Source organism: Schistocerca nitens, chromosome 7, assembly GCF_023898315.1.
Source record: "Schistocerca nitens isolate TAMUIC-IGC-003100 chromosome 7, iqSchNite1.1, whole genome shotgun sequence".
Lineage (NCBI taxonomy): Eukaryota > Metazoa > Arthropoda > Insecta > Orthoptera > Acrididae > Schistocerca > Schistocerca nitens.
Genome location: NC_064620.1, coordinates 251,634,137 through 251,656,091, shown reverse-complemented (window position 1 = coordinate 251,656,091; position 21,955 = coordinate 251,634,137). Strand labels below are relative to the sequence as shown.

The following is a 21,955-nucleotide window of genomic DNA, read 5'->3' as shown; positions in this document are numbered from 1 at the left end:
ATTACCTGATGCGCGCTTCGGCAACCGGCTCTGAATATAACCAAACGCGGCGATCCTGCGCGAATGTAGGCGACACAATGGGGATGCAATGGTTGCAGATTCATTGAAAGGGTGTTAAAGTCAGAAAAGCCCTTCAGGGACTGGTACAACAAGGATGATTACGTGAAGAGAATGATCGCGTTGAGAAGTGCTACACTCGCGTCACGTACAAAAGCTGCTTTTTACAGTAACCGTCACACTGCTACGCGAGATACCTCGAAAAATGATCCGAGGCAGATGGTACAGCGGTGAAGAGACTTGGACTCGTCTTATGAAGGAGCAGGATTCAAATCCCGCGCCGGCCGGTGTGGCCGAGCGGTTCTAGGCGCTTCAGTCTGGAGCCGCGCGACCGCTACGGTAGCAGGTTCGAATCCTGCCTCGGGCATGGATATATGTGATGTCCTTAGGTTAGTTAGGTTTAAGTAGTTCTAAGTTCTAGGGGACTGATGACCTCAGAAGTTAAGTCCCATAGTGCTCAGAGCCATTTGAACCAATCAAATCCCACCTGGTCGTAATTTCCCAAATATCTTTAGCCGAATGACGGCATGATTTCCAAAACAAACCACGGTAAATTCCATCAGGTGTTTTACACGAGGCGCTATTCCTCCTCCAATGACTTGGTTAAAAAGGAGACGTAAATATCTGAATTTCTTGTTTTCCATGAAATGAGAACTGAGAACTCAGTCTCAGACGCAACGACCAGTCCATGAAATCGGCCTGTATGATGGAGGTTTCTTCTATTACTACTGTTTCTCTTTCTTCTTGTTACAGTTTTCGTCGTTTATTTTCTAGTTTTTCGTTTTATTCGCAATAGCGTATCAACAGTTTGGCTAAAGATAACGAATGACAAAACTTTGTTGGTCGGTTGGTTGATTTGGGGGAGGGGACCAAACCGCGAGGTCATCGGTCCCATCGATTAGGGAAGGAAGGGGAATGAAGTCGGGCTTGCCATTTCTAAGGAACCGCACTGGCATTTGTCTTAAGCGGTTTAGGGAAATAGTCGGACGCGTTTGAATCGTCGTCCATGCGAACAAAACTTTGTAATGTGGATTATACCGAGTCGAATTGCACATAGGGAAGACTCGCAAAAGAGGATATCAACAAACTTCGACGCAGTATCCTTTACAGAAATATTTACAGCGATCGCCGTTACACCGCGTGATATATTTTCAACATTGTTGTTCGCAAACGATATTTAGCTTTATGGTTGATTTCGATTTTTATCATTTACAACCCTCGTTATTGTTACAGTTGCATATGGAACAGGTGTTTTAGACGCGATTACAAGTTTCTTGAGTAACAATATCAACAATGAGATTTTATGAGCCCTTTAAGGAGTCGAAATGGTCATAAAGCAAATGTGTGGCATCAGGACGATTACATAAACTACTAAAAGTAATTGATGGCACCGTTGGCTAGTCTGAGAATATTCTTTACGTGATCTACTACAATCCTCCGCTGGAATGAAGAACTGATCCTTAACAACTGCTCCTTCTTTCAACCCATAATGTAGCAAAGATAATTTTCGCCGGATTAACATTTTGAAACCACTCTTATGTTAGTGTTCTCTTCTTTCGGCAAGAATAATTAGACAGAAGAAAAAGCTGGCAATGTAATTATCAGACCCATAGGTGCAGGTTATTGAATCGTCCCTTCCCTGGTACGTGATATATTACCAAAATTCCAGACCGCTTGTGAAATACGTTAAAATACTTTGCCCATGGGAGGAAACCAGGATGAAACATTAATTTATAGTAGTTATGTGATCGTAGAGTCCGCTAACCACAAACAAAGCTCAACAATACTTTCTTGCTGATCTGGCAGAAACTGGTTGACAGGAAGAGACAAGCATCATTAACACCAACACCCCATACGAGATGTAAAACCCAGCTTTTGTCGGTATTTCATTTCAGAGGGCATCTTCTCCCCGCGGTGCCAGTTTGGATTAGTTCCAATAAACCTCCAAAGATAGGATTGTATTGCAAAAGTACCCTTTGCATCTATATCCATTGAAACTAAGAATGCGCCAAATAATAATGGTTACATTCTAACAATTAGACTATTAAGGCGGCTGTAGCGATGCGACAGCTCAATAATGATGCCGATTCCGTGCATTGTAGAGGAAACTGAGGGGAGATACGTGTTTGCATTTCGAAATATTCGTTACTCCGAAGAATACTCGGCATTTTTCTGCGTGTACCTGCCATCTGCTTGTATGATCTTATGAATATTTAGAAGCAGTTGTTTTGGAACATACCAAACGGAATGAGCACTCGGTACGGTGATAATGAGCATTCTGTGACGTCAGAAGATTACACGGTGATGATGTTTACTGTCATTAGGTTGTGTGAGGATTACTGTGAGGGGTCTCGAGACTGAGTATGGTATAACGACTGAAGATCAGTGGGACCCCGTACTGATGCATTACTGCATTTTCCGTGCAAACACACATGCTGTAAAACTGCTTCCGAATCCAAGCAAATTTCTCAATGCTGCCAACACAACTGCAAGCATCACCGATCGGTTTATCTTCGAACGCCACTTGTAGAAGGTTTTAGTTTGGGCTTCCCGGTTAAAAAGTGATCTTGATTTGTAACTTTTCCACACTACCACAGAACCGTCCTTGAACAATTAGTTGTTATTAGGGTTATCCCAGATCCTTATCATTTTGTTTTAAATTTTTTTCACTGTTCCTATTATCATTATTATTACCTATATTTAAATTTGTGTTCACGGGGCACCTAATTATTCCGGAAGGCGCCTAATTATTCCGGAAATTCATATTTCTAGGACAAAACTGTAATGTTCAGTTTCACTGTAGCTATCAACTGTCACAAAAATGTGTATAAAGTACTTCACTCCCTATCTGTCATCCGTGAACTTTGTGTAATAGAAACGAACTTAACTAACATCACCTCAATACAATTTCAACATATGTAGGTTTTACCTGTACTTGATTTGTATAACAGCGGTAAATATGACGTTTACGTATTGTGAATATTCGGCCAACATTGGCGCTACCAAAGTCAAATGTTCTTTCTGAAGTGTTTTTCGCAGGCTGAAAATTACTTTAGAAAGAGTTTAAGATGGTTATGCTACACAAAATGTAACGGTTATGGTTAATCAACCAGCAGAATTCCTTTGGAACTTTGAACCTTCACTCGAAAAAGAAAGTCCAAAAGACAATACACTACTCGACAGTCGAAACTCACGAATACTTCCCAACGTAAAATACGCAATACTTTCGTAAAGTAAAAGTTATGCTAAAATCAACCGAAGAAATAACACTCATCTACAGAATCAATAATTAAGACACTGAAACAGACAAAAAGTACTTGAAAATCATTTAGTACCTTATCTGTTGAGACGTAAACCGCCACAGCATTTGAAATTCATCCGTAATATTTTGTATCTATTGAATTTAGAAGTAGCACTGGCAGAACTACACAACGAGATGTCACAAAGAAAGATGTTACTGCCACTTCCTTTGTTTTGTGTAGCACGTGACAACTTTGTATACTTCTTTCATTATTATACACCACAGAACTTATAATTTACCAATAATATACTGTTGCCTGGATTATTAGCGGATATAAACGCCGATGCGTATTATCTATGTCTCGCAGCACATGCAACGCATTCCAAAGCTTACGTTAATGAAGTTGAATCTGTGACAAGCTACATCGTCCAAGACGAAGACAAAAGAAAAGCGACGGCTGTGTTTTGTTTGCAAAAAAATATCGCTCTGCTGAAACACGGGAGCGTATCCGCTATCAGCGTGCGCAGAGCCGCATAGGGACGCCCTAGCCAGCCGACGCCCACGCAACGACGCCGCGCCCCTGACACGCCCACCACAGCCGACGCGGCCGCCGTCCGCGACTTTAAAATTCACCTGTTGACTCGTAAGCCGCACGTCTCCCGATGCCGCATGCGTTGTTGGTGGGGAGAATGAGGGGGGAGGGGGGGAAGAGAGGAGAAGACAGTGGTTGTGAGCGCTGGGGGAGGTGAGGGGGGAGGGAGAGGGAAAACACATCAAAACAATTCCCCACCCCCGCCGTCGTTCTCCTCGTTCCGTCTCAAGAGGCACACTCGTCAATGAAGGCATCGAGCAAGAAAAGGGACACAGTCGGCGGTAGGGGATCACAGCGCAGCGACTTACCTTGTGAACGCTGCTCGGCTTCCTTTTATGCGACATCTTCATCGGTGGTGACAGTTGGTCGACTCGCTCTCTCCGATTACTCGGCAGTGCGGGCGCAGTCTTCAGTTAGCGGGCCGAGTCGCATCTAGCACACTTCTTTGTGACACGAGGAAAAATGACGACCAAGTTTCTTTTGATTTTTAACGCGTAAGTCTGAGGGTAAGCTGGTTGTTCCGAATAGGTAGAGAACGTGGTTCTGTATGCGGATTCGAAACTGTCAAAGGTGGTACACAAAGAGGCTACGGTGTGCCATCGTCGATTCGGTAACAGTTGGATAGGGCAGAGTACTGTTTGTCGAGATCTTAAACGCTATCACTGTCGGAGGCGGCGCGAGGTGCCGAACGAGATAGTGCAGCATCCGGCGTCACGGTGTCGTGAGGTACACACGCGAATCACACTGGCGACGAGTGACGACGTGTTATCCGCACAGCGACGCCGGCGAGTAGCGAGGTGGTACGGGTGTAGCGCCGGCAGCGCGAGCAGAGGTGTGGGAGGAGGGGGGGAGGAGCACACGTGCGGCGGTCAGCTGAGAGCCGTGGCCGGCGCCGGCGCGTGTCGCTGCTCGCTGCGGAGGTTGGTCGCGCACTGAGGCGGCGCTCGGCGTGCCGTGCTGCGCCCGGCCGTGCGGCCCCGCTCGCCGGCGTACGGCCCCCCGTCGGGCTGGCCCCCCTACCCGCCCCCGCCGCGCCCCCGCCGCCGCCCGCGCGCGCGCTCACCCCTCCGGCGCGCTCGCAGCCAAGGTTTTCTTCCCTTCTCTCCCAGGCCCCCCCTCGCTGCCGGCGTTGCGGTGCGGTGGCCCGGCTCGTAGCGAGCGGGCGCTGAAATTCGGAGCGGCCGTCGGGGGCCGGGCGCGCCGCCCATCCCACGCGCACTCACACAGACGCCGCCGCCCACACCCCTCCCGCCCCCGCCCCACCCCACGCCGCCCCTCCCGGGCCGGGCCGGGCCGACACCGCAGCTCGATGTATCACTCTGTGTGCCGCCGCCGCCGCCCGCTCTGTCTCTCTCGTTCCCCCGCGCCGCGCCGCACAGTAGAGAGAGCCCCCTACCCCGTTCCCTGCCCCTCGCGCACGCACGGCCCCAGTACTCTACAACTACCACTACAACTACAGCGACCGCACGCCGGCGCTGCGCTGCACCAGCCGCCGGCAGCGCGGCGGCAGAGGAGGGTAGGGAAGCGCATTTTGTAATAACCGTGGGGAGAGGGGGGCCTCACCCCTGGGGTGTGGGTGTGGGGGCCACCCTACCCCCCTTACCGTCTGCGTTATCCCGGACTACACACACATTCGCACGTACTGCCGCCGGCGTCCCTCGCAGGCACTGACGCTGCACCGTTGGCGCCGCGCTTCTAACATCGCGCTCGCATCAATAGACGCGGTTTTCAGTCACGCTATTCAATAAGAACTCACTTCTCTCTCAGTCTTCCCCAACGCCGAGCGTCGTTCAGAGCGGGCGGTCACGTTACTAGACTGTTTACTTGTCGCTACCTTGCTAATGTGCAAACAAAACAGTTTCTGGGTCAGTCACTTGTTTATTTTGCCACTAAATCAAATGGTTCAAATGGCTCTGAGGACTATGGGACTCAACTTCTGAGGTCATCAGTCCCCTAGAATTTAGAACTACTTAAACCTAACTAACCTAAGGACAACACACACACCCATGCCCGAGGCAGGATTCGAACCTGCGATCGTAGCGGTCTCGCGGTTCCATACTGTAGCGCCTAGAATCGCACGCCACTAAATCTTTCAATGGTTCACACGACCATATTCAGGTGGAAAATTGTTTACCGTATATTTCGGCGGAGAAGACGACCTTCAGATAAGACGAGGTCCATCCCGTAGCTGTAGCCGGTCGGGGTGGCCGAGCGGTTCTAGGCGCTACAGTCTGGAACCGCGCGACCGCAACGGTCGCAGGTTCGAATCCTGCCTCGGGCATGGGTGTGTGTTATGTCCTTAGGTTAGCTAGGTTTAAGTAGTTCTAAGTTCTCAGAAGTTAAGTCCCGTAGTGCTCAGAGCCATTTGAACCTGTAGCTGTATGTCTTTTCCTCATCCGTCAATGTTGCCACAAATGGTTTCAAAATCTTGGCAATGTAACTCGCCGAAATCACCGTCTGATGAAAGAAGATGGGATCAGTAAAGTGGCGCGCAGACACTGCACACCAGGCTTCAACCTTCTGATCATGCAATTGTGTCTCGTGAAGTTATGTGGATTCTGCGCGGCCCAGAACCTATGATTCTGTGAGTTGACGTAACCACACAGGTGAAACCATGCTTCACCGACGTAAAAGACACACCCATGTACAAGCCATTTATAGTTATCTCGGTGAACAGCCACTCACAAAACTAGGCGCTGAGGATCATCTGCTGGCCCCTGTGCGTGCAGTAATTATCCTAATCTTATCCTCACGATCCCTATATGAGCGATACGTAGAGGGTTGTAGTATATCCTTAGAGTAATCATTTAAAGTCGGTTCTTGAAACATTGTTAATAAAAAACAGGCGACAGGCGTCGGCTACATTTGGTAGGACTCTGAAGCATTTTCTGATGAACTATAGGCATATATTCTGATGCACGGGCACGTTCAAATGGTTCAAATGGCTGTAAGCACTATGGGAATTAACATCTGAGATCATCAGTCCTCTAGACTTAGAACTACTTAAACCTAACTAACCTAAGGACATCACACACATCCATGCCCGAGGCAGGATTCGAACCTACGACCGTAGCAGCAGCGCGGTTCCGGACCGAAGCGCCTAGAACCGCTCGGCCACAGCGGCCGGCCCACGGGCACGTTTCGGAATGTTTTTTGACTTGTTCAAAACAGATCATGTCTGACGCTATTTTCGGATTAATCATCGCATGGCACTCTTTGCAGGCGCCTTTAAATTTCTCAGCAATCAACTGACCACAACGTTTCCACGACTTTGTTGTCACGTAACTTTCCAAGACGAACGCCCGCTGCTCCACTGTATCATCCTCCTTTTTGCACTGTTCCACTCACACTGACACAGCCTGTACTACGCTCTGAACCGATGTGGATCACGTGACGGGCGTACACGTGGTATATTCGTTACGGAGTGTGGTTATATATATACTTTCGCGTCCAGTCATATTCACTCGTCCGGGCCACTTTTATTTGCCCCACTCTGTAGTTTTACCGTATGTCCGTCCTATTAGACGACCCCCAAACTATTAATAACCTGTGATTTTAATTTAGAACAGTGATCATCTGGATGATAATACGCACATAGGTTCAGTTAACGACCTTGAGTATTTATAAAAGTGTCGTATTGGTTATTCAGCTCTGCGGACGTACTCGCTCTTTATTACTGAGCAAATGGTAGGTTGCACACACCATCAAGCAAACGCCTCCTTCTGCACTGTTACGGTTTTGCTTGTAGAGGCACTGCGGAATAATGAAGTTACATGTACAGCTAACAAGTACTGTTTTAGGTTGTGTCTTCGGACAATTTGTACTGAAGGTTTAATCGTCTTAAAATTTGCAATGTGTGTGCGTAATTATGGAACCCACAAAAGGAAGAAAATACGAAGCAAGATTCAAGTTGCAGGTCATAAAACAGGCTAAAGAATCGAAGAACGGTGCTGCAGCAAGGGCTTTCGATATAACAGTGAACATTGTAAGAACTTGGCGAAAGAATCAAGATTTTATTAAAAAAACGCCATTGAAAAAGTGTTCTACGAGGGTAGGAATAGCTTGCTGGACAGATTTAGAAAATAGCGTTGTAGAATGGGTACAAGAACACAGGCAGATTTATTATATTGTTACAAGAAATATGATAGGGCTTATGCGCTGAAGTTGGCACGAGCCCATCCAGAGCACGGCAAAGAATGTAAAGCAACAGTAGGTTGGTGCAATCGTTGTATGTACACGAAATATCTGGCAGAACACAAAAATTATGCAGAAGTTACTAAAAGATCTTGACCATAAAGTTACGAGTTTTCTTACGTTTGTTATTCATCTGAATCCAAAATACAGCTTTCCACTATCTCATACTGGGAATATAGAGAAACACTGATGAACTTCTATATAATAAACAATAGAATTCCGGAAACAAAAGACGTAAAAACTGTTCGAAGTCAGAAGCACAGGCCACGAAAAGACCAGGTTTACAGTAGTACTGACATGCACAGCAAATGGAATATGACCTATGGTTATTTTCAAACGGAAAACCATTCCTAAAATTAAATTTTTTACCAGTCATTTTGGTTCATTTTTACGAAAAGCGATGTATGGACGAGAGTGGTGTAAAATTGTGGATGGAAAATGTGTGGCAGAGGCGACCACAGCAAGAAGCAATTCTAAGGTTGCTGTTATGACGGTAGTTTGACTACATGCTGTAACCCTTAGACGTCTCTTTGAATAAGCTCTTCAAAAACCACATTCTTGAACTATGGAACGATTGCATGATGAGTGGCGAGAAGCCGTATATGAAAGGTGGAGCTACGCAGTCTGCGTCACTTGATATTTTGTGTGACTTCGTGATCAAATCATGGGAAAAAGTGAAAGTGGAGAAAGTGATCACATATATCAAGAAGTGTGGGATTTCCAGTGTTATGGATGGCACCGAGAACAATTTGTTATGGGGCCTGATGACAAAGCGGAAATCGATTCACAAGGTGCAGTATGGAATACATATGGCGAGCTGCGCAACAACGAAAGTGAGGATGTACTTGAGGACTGCTTTCCTGAGATGACTGCGAGGATTTTGCAGCGTTATAATGCACTGGCGAGTGATTTATTTCATTTTATAGTAGATTTAATTAATAAAATTTCGATAAAAAATTTATTACATCTGTCGTATAAGACGAAACCGTCTTTGGGTGCCTTTTTTTTAATGCTTCAACTATCGTCGTATCTGCCAAAATGTACAGTATTTACTTGACTGACGTTGGTGAAGAGTGGAGACGTCTTTTCACAGTAACAGACCAAGGGAATTGCAGGTTATTTTGCGTCTCTTGCTACTGATAAAAATTGTTTATTTGGAAAAGGCATGTCAGAAGTTAAAAAACATGAATGTCTGACAGTGAATTTTTCTTACGGGGACGGTAGAGTTGTGAAAAGTCTGCTTGCTGTTATCTGATGTGTGTCCTCACCACTGCACATTGCATTTATACTGTCAGTCCAAAGACGTTATAATGTTACAGTTACGTTTTGTTACGTTGGATATAGAGACCGCACAGCACAATAGCCCTGGGTTCGGTGTGGGGCGGCGGTGGGGTGAGTGGACTGCTGTAGCCTGTTGTGGGGTTGTGTACCACTGCGGGCTACGGCGGGGACACAGCCTCTCCGTCGTTTCTAGGTCCTCAGTCCCATACAATACAATACAATGACAAAAGCAAAACTGTATGGCCCAATTTTCTCTGCAACTAACAGGTAACAGTTACCCCGACAGGTTACAACAGTTCCGAACAGGATGATGGCATACTGGATACAATTATGTTTTAGCAAGATGGTGCGCCTCCACATTTTGCACACATCGACCGCGAGTACCTGAACAGAACCTTTCCAGGGAGGAGGATAGCCAGAGGGTCACCTCGGCTATGGACTTACCGTTCGCCAGACCTTACTCCTTTAGACTTTTTTGCATAGGGGTACATGACGTTCAAAGTGTACACTAGCAAAGCGAATGGTCAGCCTGATCTAGAGAATCGTATCAGGCGAGCAGCAGGCCACATTACGGTTGAAATGTTAAGGTCTACATTTTGTTACAGTACTGAAAGATGGAGTACATGTTTTGACCTAGATGGCGGTCATGTAGAAGGGCAGTAGAATTGATTTTTCAGTCACTGTCTTCCTTCATTGAAATGGATAGTGACTTTAGAGACACCCTGTATACTCCCTGCCTTTCCAACACATTTTAGCACCAGTTGTGAAGTAGGGATGGCGGTTGTCGCTGAAACAACCGATTTTCTGATACGCCAGTGTTTTCATCTCTAGTTTCACCTGATTATTGAAACCAATTAAAACAACCGGTTTCTGAAATAACATATTTTCGGCTTTTTATTGCCGTTATTTCCAACAATAAAAGTAGACATCGCACAAAGGTTGAAAAAAAGTCCCTCTGACTTTTGCGTTATATGTTTCAAGACATATGAATCAAAACATGAAATAAAGTAGGCACATAAAAGTAAACTTAGTCTGCCCACCGTTCTCGAAAAGTAATGAGTGTTTGAATACTATAAAGAATTCACCAGTATTCTCTTAGTGAACCAAATTTTCTAAAGCTCTGTTAAAAAATCACGCCCTAATCCAGGATCATACTACTACCTGGGTATTGTGAATAGTCAGTGCTAAAGGGTGAAAACTGAGGTTCGAGAGCTCTGTTATAGACACAGGCAGCAGATCAACTAATTTCTGTTTTTATTATAAATTTTAAAGAATTGTTGAGTTTTAAATTTATTACTTATGCAATAACTTCCCTTTTATTATTTCATAGAAATGGCAGACAAATAATAAGGTTTTGTGTAAAATTTTTGGCATTCTTTTAACTATTTTGAATGAAAGAGCCGGTTTTAGGCAAACACGTGTCCTTACTTTCTAACGGGAATTTGAATACAACTGAGTTTTGCTGACAGAACCAAAATGCTCTTTTAAAAAATTCAAATAAACAGTTTACATAGCGAGCAAACATAACGTTTACCAGGAACAACGACATAACAACAGTAAAAATTTCAATAAAGGATTAATGCAATGGGGAATATTTTGTGTTCATTCTGTAATGTGTTGATCTGTAAACTGAATCGTTTCATCAGAAAAACCATCATTCAAAAACAGTATCAGTGTTTCAGAAGCCACAGAATTCCCTACGAAACATGTTTTCTCAACAACAACAACAAAAAATGTAAAACAGAAAAAAATTACCCCTCAGCAGTGGCAAATTGATACATCAGTTTTATACCCAGTTACCAGTAAAACCAGTAAAAAAAAGGATACCTTTTGTAACCGAGACCAAACAAATACCGAAAAATATTGGTTATTCAGGAAGAAAATACCGGTATCGGTTTTAATCGCTAGGTTTTTCCCACCCTTACTGTGGAGTCCATTCGATCTGACTGCACAGCAACATACCAACCTGAGGACACGACGACGGGATTAGTTCAGTCCTAAATTGTGAGCAGTCGGTTTCGCCGATCCATTCGAGGTTTGTTCTCGAAGATTTCTGACATTCGAATACTGGCGCTGGGTTTCATTTTACCGAAACAACAAAAAATATAGCTTTCAAAACCGTTTTGTTGAACTTTTCTTACGACAAACAATAATAAAATGTAGGCCTCATGAAAGTAACGAAATAAATCCACCAGCATGATCAGGTGTGAATTTTGTAAGCAAAAAAGGTGGTATCAAAGTTGGATAAGCGTTTTGTATAAGTTCATTTCGTTTTTCTCCAATTAGAGAGGTATCAAATGGTGGCATTCTTTGTTCGTTATTTTTCCTGTTATCCAACAGAATTTCTTCCACGGGTCTTACTTTTTTCTGTTTCAGATTTTTAATCTTTTGTGCCAGCCTCAAATTACTGACGCACAAACAAAAATAAATTTTGCAAATATTTTCAGGCGTTATTTCGTAACTCGTTGGGTATAACACATGAAAATATGTACTTCGCAGGTACCAATGAAATACACTCATCTTACAGGTATGAAAGTAATTTAGTCTTCAAAAAATATTTAGTGTATAACTGCCAAACATTTGAGGTAAATGAGTTTTGTTTACTTCCTGTCAACAGAAGTTCGTAGGGCAGAGATGTCAAGCTACCACACCTACTACGTTGAAGTGGCAATTTTAGTATCTCGCCCACTGCTGTATTAGCTTCTGAGGTCGCCCACTCCGACAAAATAAGCAAATTTAAAAGATCTTAATGTAGAAAACCCAGCAATCAGTAAAAAAACTCTATAAGTAGATGGCAGATTCATGTTAACATGGGACTGTGAAAACTGGGCAATAAAAAGAACAGAGAAGGAAAACTACCAGGTGCCGAAACGAGAATTTTAAGCTCCGAAGTACGGTAATCGCCGCTGGGTAAAAAAGGAAGTGATACACGGATGGACCGCAAAATTTTCCGTATGACTGATAAAATACAGGGCAGTAAACTTGGATAGCTTGTGGCAGATTCGGGTTAACAAAATGGTAGCGAACACTGGACGGTAAACACCTAAGACAAGGGAAATTGTCAGCTGTCTACATCACATTTTTTAGCTAAGGATAAAATAAGAAGAAATGACGAACGGAATGAAGTGGAAAGTTTCAGTATGAATGATAGAACACAGAACAGTTAAGAGGAATTGTTTTTATTACGATATTTTTCAGCGTCAGGCGTCAGGTCACACAAATGGTATCGTAAACGGTCTCGATTTCTTGGCAAGTCTTTCTCTGATGATCTGTCAAAAATGAAAGAGAAAGGAGGACAGAATAGTACTAGCATAACCAAGTTACAGAATAAAACGTCTGTACACAACAATATATTCTTGAAAACGTTACATAGTAGTTCGTCAGTTGAAAAATCGCCGAGAGGCCCTGACAATGTAACCATAACTATCTGCGCGCCGATTGTTGGAGATGGAGTCTGTATCCAGCAAAATTAAAGCTCCTGATTCGCTTCTAAAATATCTTTCTCCGCTTAGAGACAATCATTCTTAATTGTTCGTATGTCTACTCTTGTAGTAGATGGGCACAGGAATTTCGACCGAGCGAGGTGGCGCAGTGGTTAGACACTGGATTCGCATTCGGAAGGACGACGGTTCAATCTCGCGTCCGGCCATCCTCATTTAGGTTTTCCGTGATTTCTCTAAATCGCCCCAGGCAAATGCCGGGATGGTTCCTTTGAAAGGGCACGGCCAACTTCCTTACCCATCCTTCCCTAATCCGATGAGACCGATTACGTCGCTGTCTGGTCTCCTTCCCCAAACAACCCAACCCAACCCCAGGAAATTCGACTGTTCAGTAAGAAATGAAAATTAGAAGACCTGGAGCCGTCTCTTTTGCATTTAATTTATTTACGCAGCCAGTTTCGGTGTTTCATTGCACCATCTTCAGGTACCTTCACCATTGTAAATTGGGAGGATCCGGTTTCATGTACGGTCATAACAAGAATCTACATACGGCTCAACAACGAGGAGTGATGTTCTGGGTGCCATGTTTTTTGACAGCAGGACCCTTTCGGTTGAAATCTGCAGCACAGTGGAACGTCGACGATATTCTACGTCCCGTTCTTTTGTTCTTCATAGCGAGCTATCATGGGCTTACATTTCAGCAATATAATGCCGGCCGCACAAGGCGAGAGTTTCGACTGATTGCCAAACCCTTCCTTCGCCAGCGCGGTCGCCGGGTCTCTCCCCAATTAAGAACGTTCCGTGAATTATGGCAGGGCCCTCCAAAAACTTGGTATTTTGACGATTTTACGCGCCATTTGGACAGCATTTGGCGCATTATACCTCAGGAGTCCATCCAGCAGCACTGTCAATCAATGCCAAGATGAAAAATTGCTTCCATAAGGGCAGTGGTGGACCAACGCGTTATTGACTTGCTTGATTTGTGTAATTCTTTCTCTTGGATAAATCATCCAATTTTTCTGAAATTGTAATTGTTTGTTTGTCATTACATGGACATGATATCTACTGATTTCTGTCCCATTCGGATAACTCCTTCGTGGTGCACTGTGTTTTTTGTCTAATAGCGTATTTTATGGCGGTTCACCAATGCAGTGGTAGACCTAGGAATTCATTAAACCGATACTTATATATATGATCAGAGGTAGGAGACATGACTAATATGTAGGAATATCACAATTTTAAAAAAAGAAGAAAAGGCACTATATTTGGCATGTTGCCGCGCACGAGCATGGAAACACACGCGATGATGCTTAAAAAATTGTAGGAGTCTTAATAACCCATGCTGAATAAAATTATAGCTGATTACTCTGCAGATCTTCTACTAAGACGATATCAGAGAGAATGGCGGTCTTTGTATGTATCACTTTCCGTATTCCATAGCTCTGATCGTAGAAGTACGTATCACATTTATAGAATTGATGTTACTCGTTTCCTCACTTCTACATTCCTCGTAGAGAACACACAAATTGAGAGTCTCTTATGTACGAGCACCAACTTGCGGCCTAGTGTGAAATAAGATTATTTCGCCGCTTACATACGTGACTTGGCAGTGAAGCTCTGTCGACGTGAGAAAGAGGAAGCAAGGCTGAAAGTGAAATGGAAGCATTTACAAACGAGGACGGAGTTAGTTAAGGCCCGTCCATAAGAGATATTCTCTACAGTTGGTAGACAACAGCGGCAACATCCTCAGTGACATGTCGGTCACAAACTGCAACAACCTGCTCCATCAGCAATATTGCTCATCTGTACTATATTGTTACCTTATACTGTAGCTATATTGCAGCAACGTTGACGACAACACTATTAAAGCCACAAATTGCCGTAAAATACGGACAACGTATCTGACTGCGAGAGAATGGAAACTACCAATACTGTAAGCGAACTCCAAAGAGTGTGTGGCACAGTTATCCGTGCTTTAGGGGAGGGAGCCCAGAAATTAGCACAAATGAGGTAACACCAGTCCTCGTGTTAACATATAGCAGCAAGAACTGGAAAATAAACGGGTCAGACAAGAACAAACTAGAAGCTGATGTGAGATTTTTAAGTGAGAGATTATACAGTTACCGACAAAGCAAGTTCAGGTCTGTCTGTTTTGCAGACAGCTATTCTGTTTAAAGCCGAAATATGTTCCAGCACCTTTATGCCATCATGTCTCAGCATTAAAAAGAGCAGCTGTTTGCATAACAGGCGGTCCCGAATTCCCATAATTTAGCTGGAGTTAGAGCTTTAAACCAAACGATGATTATAAAATCCCGTTTTAAAAAAGAAGTAATTATATACGGAAGGAACTGTAAGTTTTCAGTACAAATGACACAGTACAGGACAATAAACTACAATGGGAACCATATTTTTAAGGTGTGCATAAAGTCCCGGTATCATTTGAAAAAAAGCATAACTTGGGATCTACTTGAAAAGGAGGATCTTGGTTTGTTGTAAAACGTTTAGCATCTCTCAAAGTTTTTCGTTTCTCGTTTGTTGTCGATTTGGGTTGTAGGGTGTGAGGCAAATAAAAGTGACCAGGAGAACAGAGTTCCAGGGTACAAAGAAACACAGCAGAGGGAAGGAAACACACTACTAACCTGAATAAGCACATGTTGAAAGTGACCACAATTCATCTCTTTGCAGTTTGGGCCCAGGGGTGTCGCGTTACTCCTTAGGCTTGAGGGCTCCCCACACTAAGTAATGTCACACTGATAGATCAGGTGAGTGACCTCTGCCAACAACTCTGTCAAGCGTGAAGACTGTGTAAGAATGCTCCAAGCTTCGGCCGCAGGCAGAACACGGCACTGCGGTCGGCAAGGCCTGTATAAGACAAGTGTCTGGCGCAGTGGTTAGATCGGTTACTGATATTTTTACAGGTTATCAAGATTTAAATGAGTTTGAACGTGGTGTTATAGTCGGCGCAAAAGCGATGCGACACAGCATCTTCGAGGTAGCGATGAAGTGGGAATTCTCCCTTACGACCTTATCACGCCTGTACCGAGAATATTAGGAATCCGAAAAACATCAAATCTCCGACATGGCTGCGGCCGGAAAAAGATCCTGCAAGAACGGGACCAACGACGCCTGAAGGGAATCGTTAAAAGTGATAGAAGTTCAGTCCTTGCGCAAATTGCTGCAGATTTCAGTGCTCGGCCATCAACAAGCGTCAGCGTGCGAACCATTCAACGAAACATCATGGATATGGGATTTCGGAGCCGGAGGCCCATTCGTCCGCACTTGATGACTGCACGACATAAAGCTTCACGCCTCGCCTGGGCCCACCTACACCGACATTGGACTGTAGATGACTGTGAACATGTTGCCGGGTCGGACGAGTCTCGTTTTAATTTTTGTTGAGAGGATAGACGCGTACGGGTATGGAGACAACCTCATAAATACATGGGCTCATCATGTCAGCGGGGGACTGTTCAAGCTGGTGGCGCCTCTGTAATGGTGTGGGTCGTGTGTAGTTATGCTATGATACGTGTAGATACGACTCTGACAGGTGACACGTACGTAAGCATCCTGTCTGGTCACCTGCATCCATACATATCCATTGTGCATTCTGACAGACGTGGGCAATTCCAGCAGGACAATGCGACACTCCACACCTCCAGAATTGCTTCAGAGTGGCTCCAAGGACATTCTTCCGAAGCATGTCTGGGACGCCTTGCAACGTGCAGTTCAGAAGAGATCTTCACCCCCTTGTTATCGTACGGATTTATGGACAGTCCTTCAGGATTCATGGTGTCAGTTCCCTCCAGCTCTATTTCAGACATTAGCCGAGTCCATGCCACGTCGTGTTGCTTCTCTTCTGCCTGCTCGCGGAGGCCCTACACGATATTAGGCAGATGTACCAGTTTCTTTGGGTCTTCAGTGTATAATCGGAGCAGAACCAAAGGGGAATCATTCCACAGACGGTACATGATGCAGATGGGAAAATCCATTTATATAAGGGGCATTGATAATGGACAGATTTTTATGATCTGGCCATCTGAGGCTGAAAGGCTGTTCACACGCTACTGCCTTGAACATCTCTGGAGAATGGTGAAATGACAATTATGCAACAATGTTTCGAATGTCAGCGCCTCGTCACAGAACGTCGATGTCGGCGCGGCGGAGGCATCCCCCCCCCTCTCTCCCCCCCCCCCCCCCCCCTGTAAAGCAGGATAGCCGGAGATCTGTGGCAGATCTGACGACATGGCACAATGATGGAGGAGGCACAAGTGTTCCAGAGCATATCGTTCAGTGCACACTGTTGAATGGTTCAAATGGCTCTGAGCACTATGGGACTTAACATCTATGGTCATCAGTCCCCTAGAACTTAGAACTACTTAAACCTAACTAACCTAAGGACATTACACAACACCCAGTCATCACGAGGCAGAGAAAATCCCTGACCCCGCCGGGAATCGAACCCGGGAACCCGGGAGCGGGAAGCGAGAACGCTACCGCACGACCACGAGCTGCGGACGCACACTGTTGAACATTGGCCTATGCAGCAGCGACGTGTTCCAACGTTGACCCAATGAAATCGCCGAATGCGATTGCAGTAGGAACTGGATTGTCGAGATGGAAACGTATCGCCTGGTATGCAGGTCGGTGGTCATCTAGGGATACACTGTCATCCATTGGAACAACTGCTTGAAGTACGCGCTGCACTGTGGATGCAGCCCGTTAGCGTCAGTATCATGCCATGGGGCATTATGCTGGGCTCCCATGCAACCTACGTGGTAATCGAAGGCACCAGACGAGCTTTTTGTGAACATCATTGCGAACCACCAGCATCCCTTCATGCTTGATGACTCTTTCGACGGCCACAGTATCTTCCAGCAGGATACTACCCTTGTCAAAAGGCCAGTATCGTGTTACAATGAACTAAGGAGCATGACAATGAACTCATGATTTCTTAGCCACCAAATTCAACTGAACGTATCGCGATGGAAAACATCTGGAACGCTATCGAGTGCCAACTCTGATGGTGCCATATATCTCCGGAAACCTGCCAAGAACGAATCCAACCGATTCCACGAAGAATCGCTGTTGTGTTGTTTTCCAAATGAGGGCCAAGAAACTGTCCAGGCGGCTCATCTGTATGTGCTGTCGCTTTCCATGACTATCAGACACGTCGTCTCTCGTGCATGATACTGGTTTGCCTTTATAACACTGTGAAATGTATCTACCTAAAGGCAGCACATGTTTTGATATTCTTGTGCATAAAGCAAAGTGTTAGACAAAAATATTTTCTATTATGTTTCTAAGCAAAATAGGATACTTTAAAATAAGATAACTTTAAGTTAGGCTTTACCGTGACTGTTATTGACATTAAATGAAACAATAAGTTTACTGTTACCAGTCACTGTTTATTTATCTCCACGACACCTTTCAAAGGTTTAAATCTCCATCATCAGGTGGATTTACATTTGTTAATATGACAGTAAACAACACACACAAATGTCATGTTAACAAATGTAAATCCACCTGGTTATGGAGGTTTAAACCTTTGAAACGATTCGTGGAGATAAATAAACAGTGACTGGTAACAGTAAACTTGTTGGTTTATTTAACAACAAAATAAGATACTCTTTCAGGATTTATTTGATGATTAAATACTATGTTGGTTTACGCATATTGTGGCATTTCATAAGAAACAGTCACACCCTTGAGCACATTTTTACTTGCAAGTACATTTCTAATAGCTCTCTGCAAAAATTGGAATTTTTTTATGTCAGCGCATAATTACTAGCAAAACTTTATCTCATTTGGGTTTTCATGTCTACAAATATCGACTCGGGTAATATTCTATATGGTTATTGTGATGATTAACACAAATACTAAAATGTATTTTATGTGCAAAGCTCAATAAAAACATGGTAAAAATTCAAATCAACAAACAAAAGACTAACAGACAACCGTGGCAGCCTAGTGGTCGTTATTTTCTGAATATATATGGTTTTGTAACAATAAAGAAATCGAGTTATCGGAGGAATTGTATACTGAAATTGACATCGCTTATACACTATCTGATCAAAAGTATTATTGGAGATGAATATGGGACGTGCAGGTACTGTGATGAAAAATATTTGTGGACATTAATATGTGCAGTACTAATTCTGAAGGAAGACAGAGAATCTTAGAAGAGGCAGTTTTAAATATTACTGCTGCAGATGAACCTGATGAAACTGCACAGAAAATAGTAAAAGAGGTAAAATAAAGCATGTCCGTTTTAGTAAATAAAGACAAAAGATTAATATGCCAGGACTTTCCTTTTCACCTTTCGAAGGTTTGAAGTCTGTGGCGACACTTTCAGAGAGGTGTTTGAATGTTTGTGGAGGAACTGCAGACCATTCTTTCTCAAGAACCAAAACCAGAGAATGTAATGATGTTGGACGCTGGGGTCTGAAGCGACATCGACATTCTAACTCATCCCAAAGATGTTCGATTGGGTTCATATCAGGGCTCTGGGCAGGCCAGTCCGTTTCAGAAGTCTTACTGTTCACAAACGGTTGCTTCGAAGATAGTGCCTTATGACAAGGCACATTGCCATACCGATAAAATCATCTTCGGCGCAACACCTGACGAGAGGTGAAGTCCTCCGAGCATTCGCCAAACCCAAACTTTACCCTTCCATCAGATTTCCACAGGGTGTAGCGTGATTCATAACTCCATATCACCCGTTTCCAGTCATCCAATATCCAGTGGCGTCGCTCTTTACAGCACAACAAGCGTCGCCCGGCACAGACTACAGAAATTTGTGGCTAATGAGAAGCTGCTCGACCAATTTACGTCGTCCTTTTTGACTCCCTAAGCACGGTCATTGTGCTAGCTCAGTGGTTCCCAACCTCTTTTAGACCATTATCCCTGAGTGCAATTAGACATTAGCTAGTTCTCCTTCCCTCCCCCCCCTCCCCCCGGCCCCACTGCCATCTGTTGCTCCTCTCTACCGCACATTATCACCATCTTTAGCACCTAACTAAACTGTGGAATCAAAGACTTTTCTTGGAACACTTTTATTTTTAAAATGATGAAAGATGAGTGGTATTTAGATTTTGTGTGTATGTTTGTATGTGTGTGTCTGTTAGAATGAATGACGAAGAAATTCGTTGTGCATCGCAAGTGCTACCCACAACTTCTTAGAAAACAAAGCTAACGATCCACAGTGAGGGTACACTCTTGTTATAAAACATGCTTCCCCTGCATTACCCCTCTCCATTGCGGCACTTGCTTGACCTCTACACCTGCAATCCTATTTAAAATCAAACAAGTTCAGATGTATGCACTGTTCGTAAATTACTTCATTGCTGCGCTTCTTACTTCCGTATTGGCAGAAATTGGACGTCTTCAGGCTGTTAATGCTTTGAGTCTAACTACACTAATAATAATTATAATAATAATAATAATAATATAGTAACCCTTGTGTAGTTACTGCTGTGCCATGCCGTCAATTCATGTATGTGGTTCAAAATGGTTCAAATAGCTTTAAGCACTAAGGGACCTAACATCTGAGGTCATCAGTCCCCTAGACTTAACCTAAGGACATCACACACATCCGTGCCCGAGGCGGGATTCGAACCTGCGACCGTAGCAGCAGCTCGGTTCTGGACTGAAGGGCCTAGAACCGCTCGGCAATACATGTATCTGTTTCGAAGCGAGTAATGAAGGAATTTCTGGACTACAGCAGGTACTCTCTACAACTTGGAGAACACATTTTCTAAAGATATTTGACATTCGTTATATATCACTTTTATCATCAGCAGTGTATGGGACAAAGCGCAACACATGTTTGTAGTGGATGGACTATGTGAGGAACATGGAACTTCCATCGCATTAATTCTCCTAATTGAGGAAAAGTAAATATTGATAACTTATCGCCGGCCGGAGTGGCCGAGCGGTTCTAGGCGCTTCAGTCTAGAAGCGCGCGAACGCTACCGTCGCAGATTCGAATCCTGCTTCGGGCATGGATGTGTGTGATGTCCTTGGGTTAGTTAGGTTTAAGTAGTTCTAAGTTCTAGGGGACTGATGACCACAGCAGTTACGTCCCATAGTGCTTAGAGCCATTTGAACCATTTGATTTTGATAACTTATCTACAGTATTACAGTCTTACAAAACTGTGAAAATGGTAATGATTTTTTGAAAATAATTTAGTTTGTGACTGAACAGAATCGAATCGTTTAGTTTGTACTCCTCAGAAAATTTCATTTTACCTCCTGCCCAGATTGGGGACCACTGTGTTAGTTGGACTGATGTAAGAACTTTGGAACTCACAAGCGACTCCTTCCATTAATTTCGTGCGATGTTTTGCAGCTATTCTCTGCAGTGCTCGACCGTCCTTGTCAGTTAGAACATGAGGTCTACCTGGCCTTGCTTTAGCTGTGGTCATTCCTTCGTGTTTGCACTTCACAGTCAAACCTCACCAACAGTCGACATGGGCTGCTGTGGCATTGCTGAATGACCCCGGCCGGATGATGATTAGTCCAAAATCACTGAGCTCTCTCGTCGGACGCATTCTGCCGCTATTGCTTCTCTACAGACAATACAAAACTCCCCACCTCCTTGTATACTGGGAGGGGGCTCCGCATCTCGGAAGTACTTTTGGTCAGTTCCACTTTACATACATATGTCCGGATACTTTTGATCAGATAGTGTAACTGTATACCCAAACACAACGTTCGCATAGCTCTAGACCATTTCATTGCGAAAGTAAGAAGACTAAAAATGTATAGACGAATAACAGTAAACATTACTTTACACGAGGCATGCGGTTTCCGGATTGTTAACAATAGATTATGACTTGCATATCTCGAGCATTAATTTTCACGAAGGCATATTGTGAACCAAAGAGATCGCAGGACCATTCTGGAGTTTCCAATAGCATCGTTTATGTCAGAGCATACAGAGGTATCGACTGTGATGCTGACGGCTTTCTAGTTGTTAGAAAAAGTTATTAAAACTGAAAGAGGTAACACGCCAGTTTCCAGAACTGCTAGGTATGTCTTAACTAGCATCAACTTCTCAATATTCAAAGTAAAATTTGAAGAGGAACCAACGCTCCAGTTAGCCAAAGAGCAAAGACAGGGATTCGGGGAATCAGATGTAAAACACAGCTG

The 21,955-nt window shown here is 44.0% G+C and overlaps 2 protein-coding genes across 4 annotated transcripts in view; both read right to left on the bottom strand.

The window, feature by feature from the left end:
* LOC126195028 (nucleolar protein 4-like) overlaps positions 1–4,799 on the bottom strand; it is a 470,193-nt gene extending 465,394 nt beyond the window's left edge. For all 3 annotated transcript variants that reach the window (XM_049933468.1, XM_049933470.1, XM_049933469.1), the window contains exon 1: positions 4,199–4,799. In XM_049933468.1, the coding sequence (XP_049789425.1) occupies positions 4,199–4,240 (42 nt within the window). In that variant the 5' untranslated portion in view covers positions 4,241–4,799. The remainder of the gene's footprint in view (positions 1–4,198) is intronic.
* A 107-nt stretch (positions 4,800–4,906) lies between these two features.
* The window catches only part of LOC126195561 (uncharacterized), a 58,558-nt gene continuing 41,509 nt past the window's right edge, over positions 4,907–21,955 (bottom strand). The window contains exon 2 of the mRNA XM_049934184.1: positions 4,907–5,300. Coding sequence (XP_049790141.1) covers positions 4,907–5,300 — 394 coding nt within the window. The remainder of the gene's footprint in view (positions 5,301–21,955) is intronic.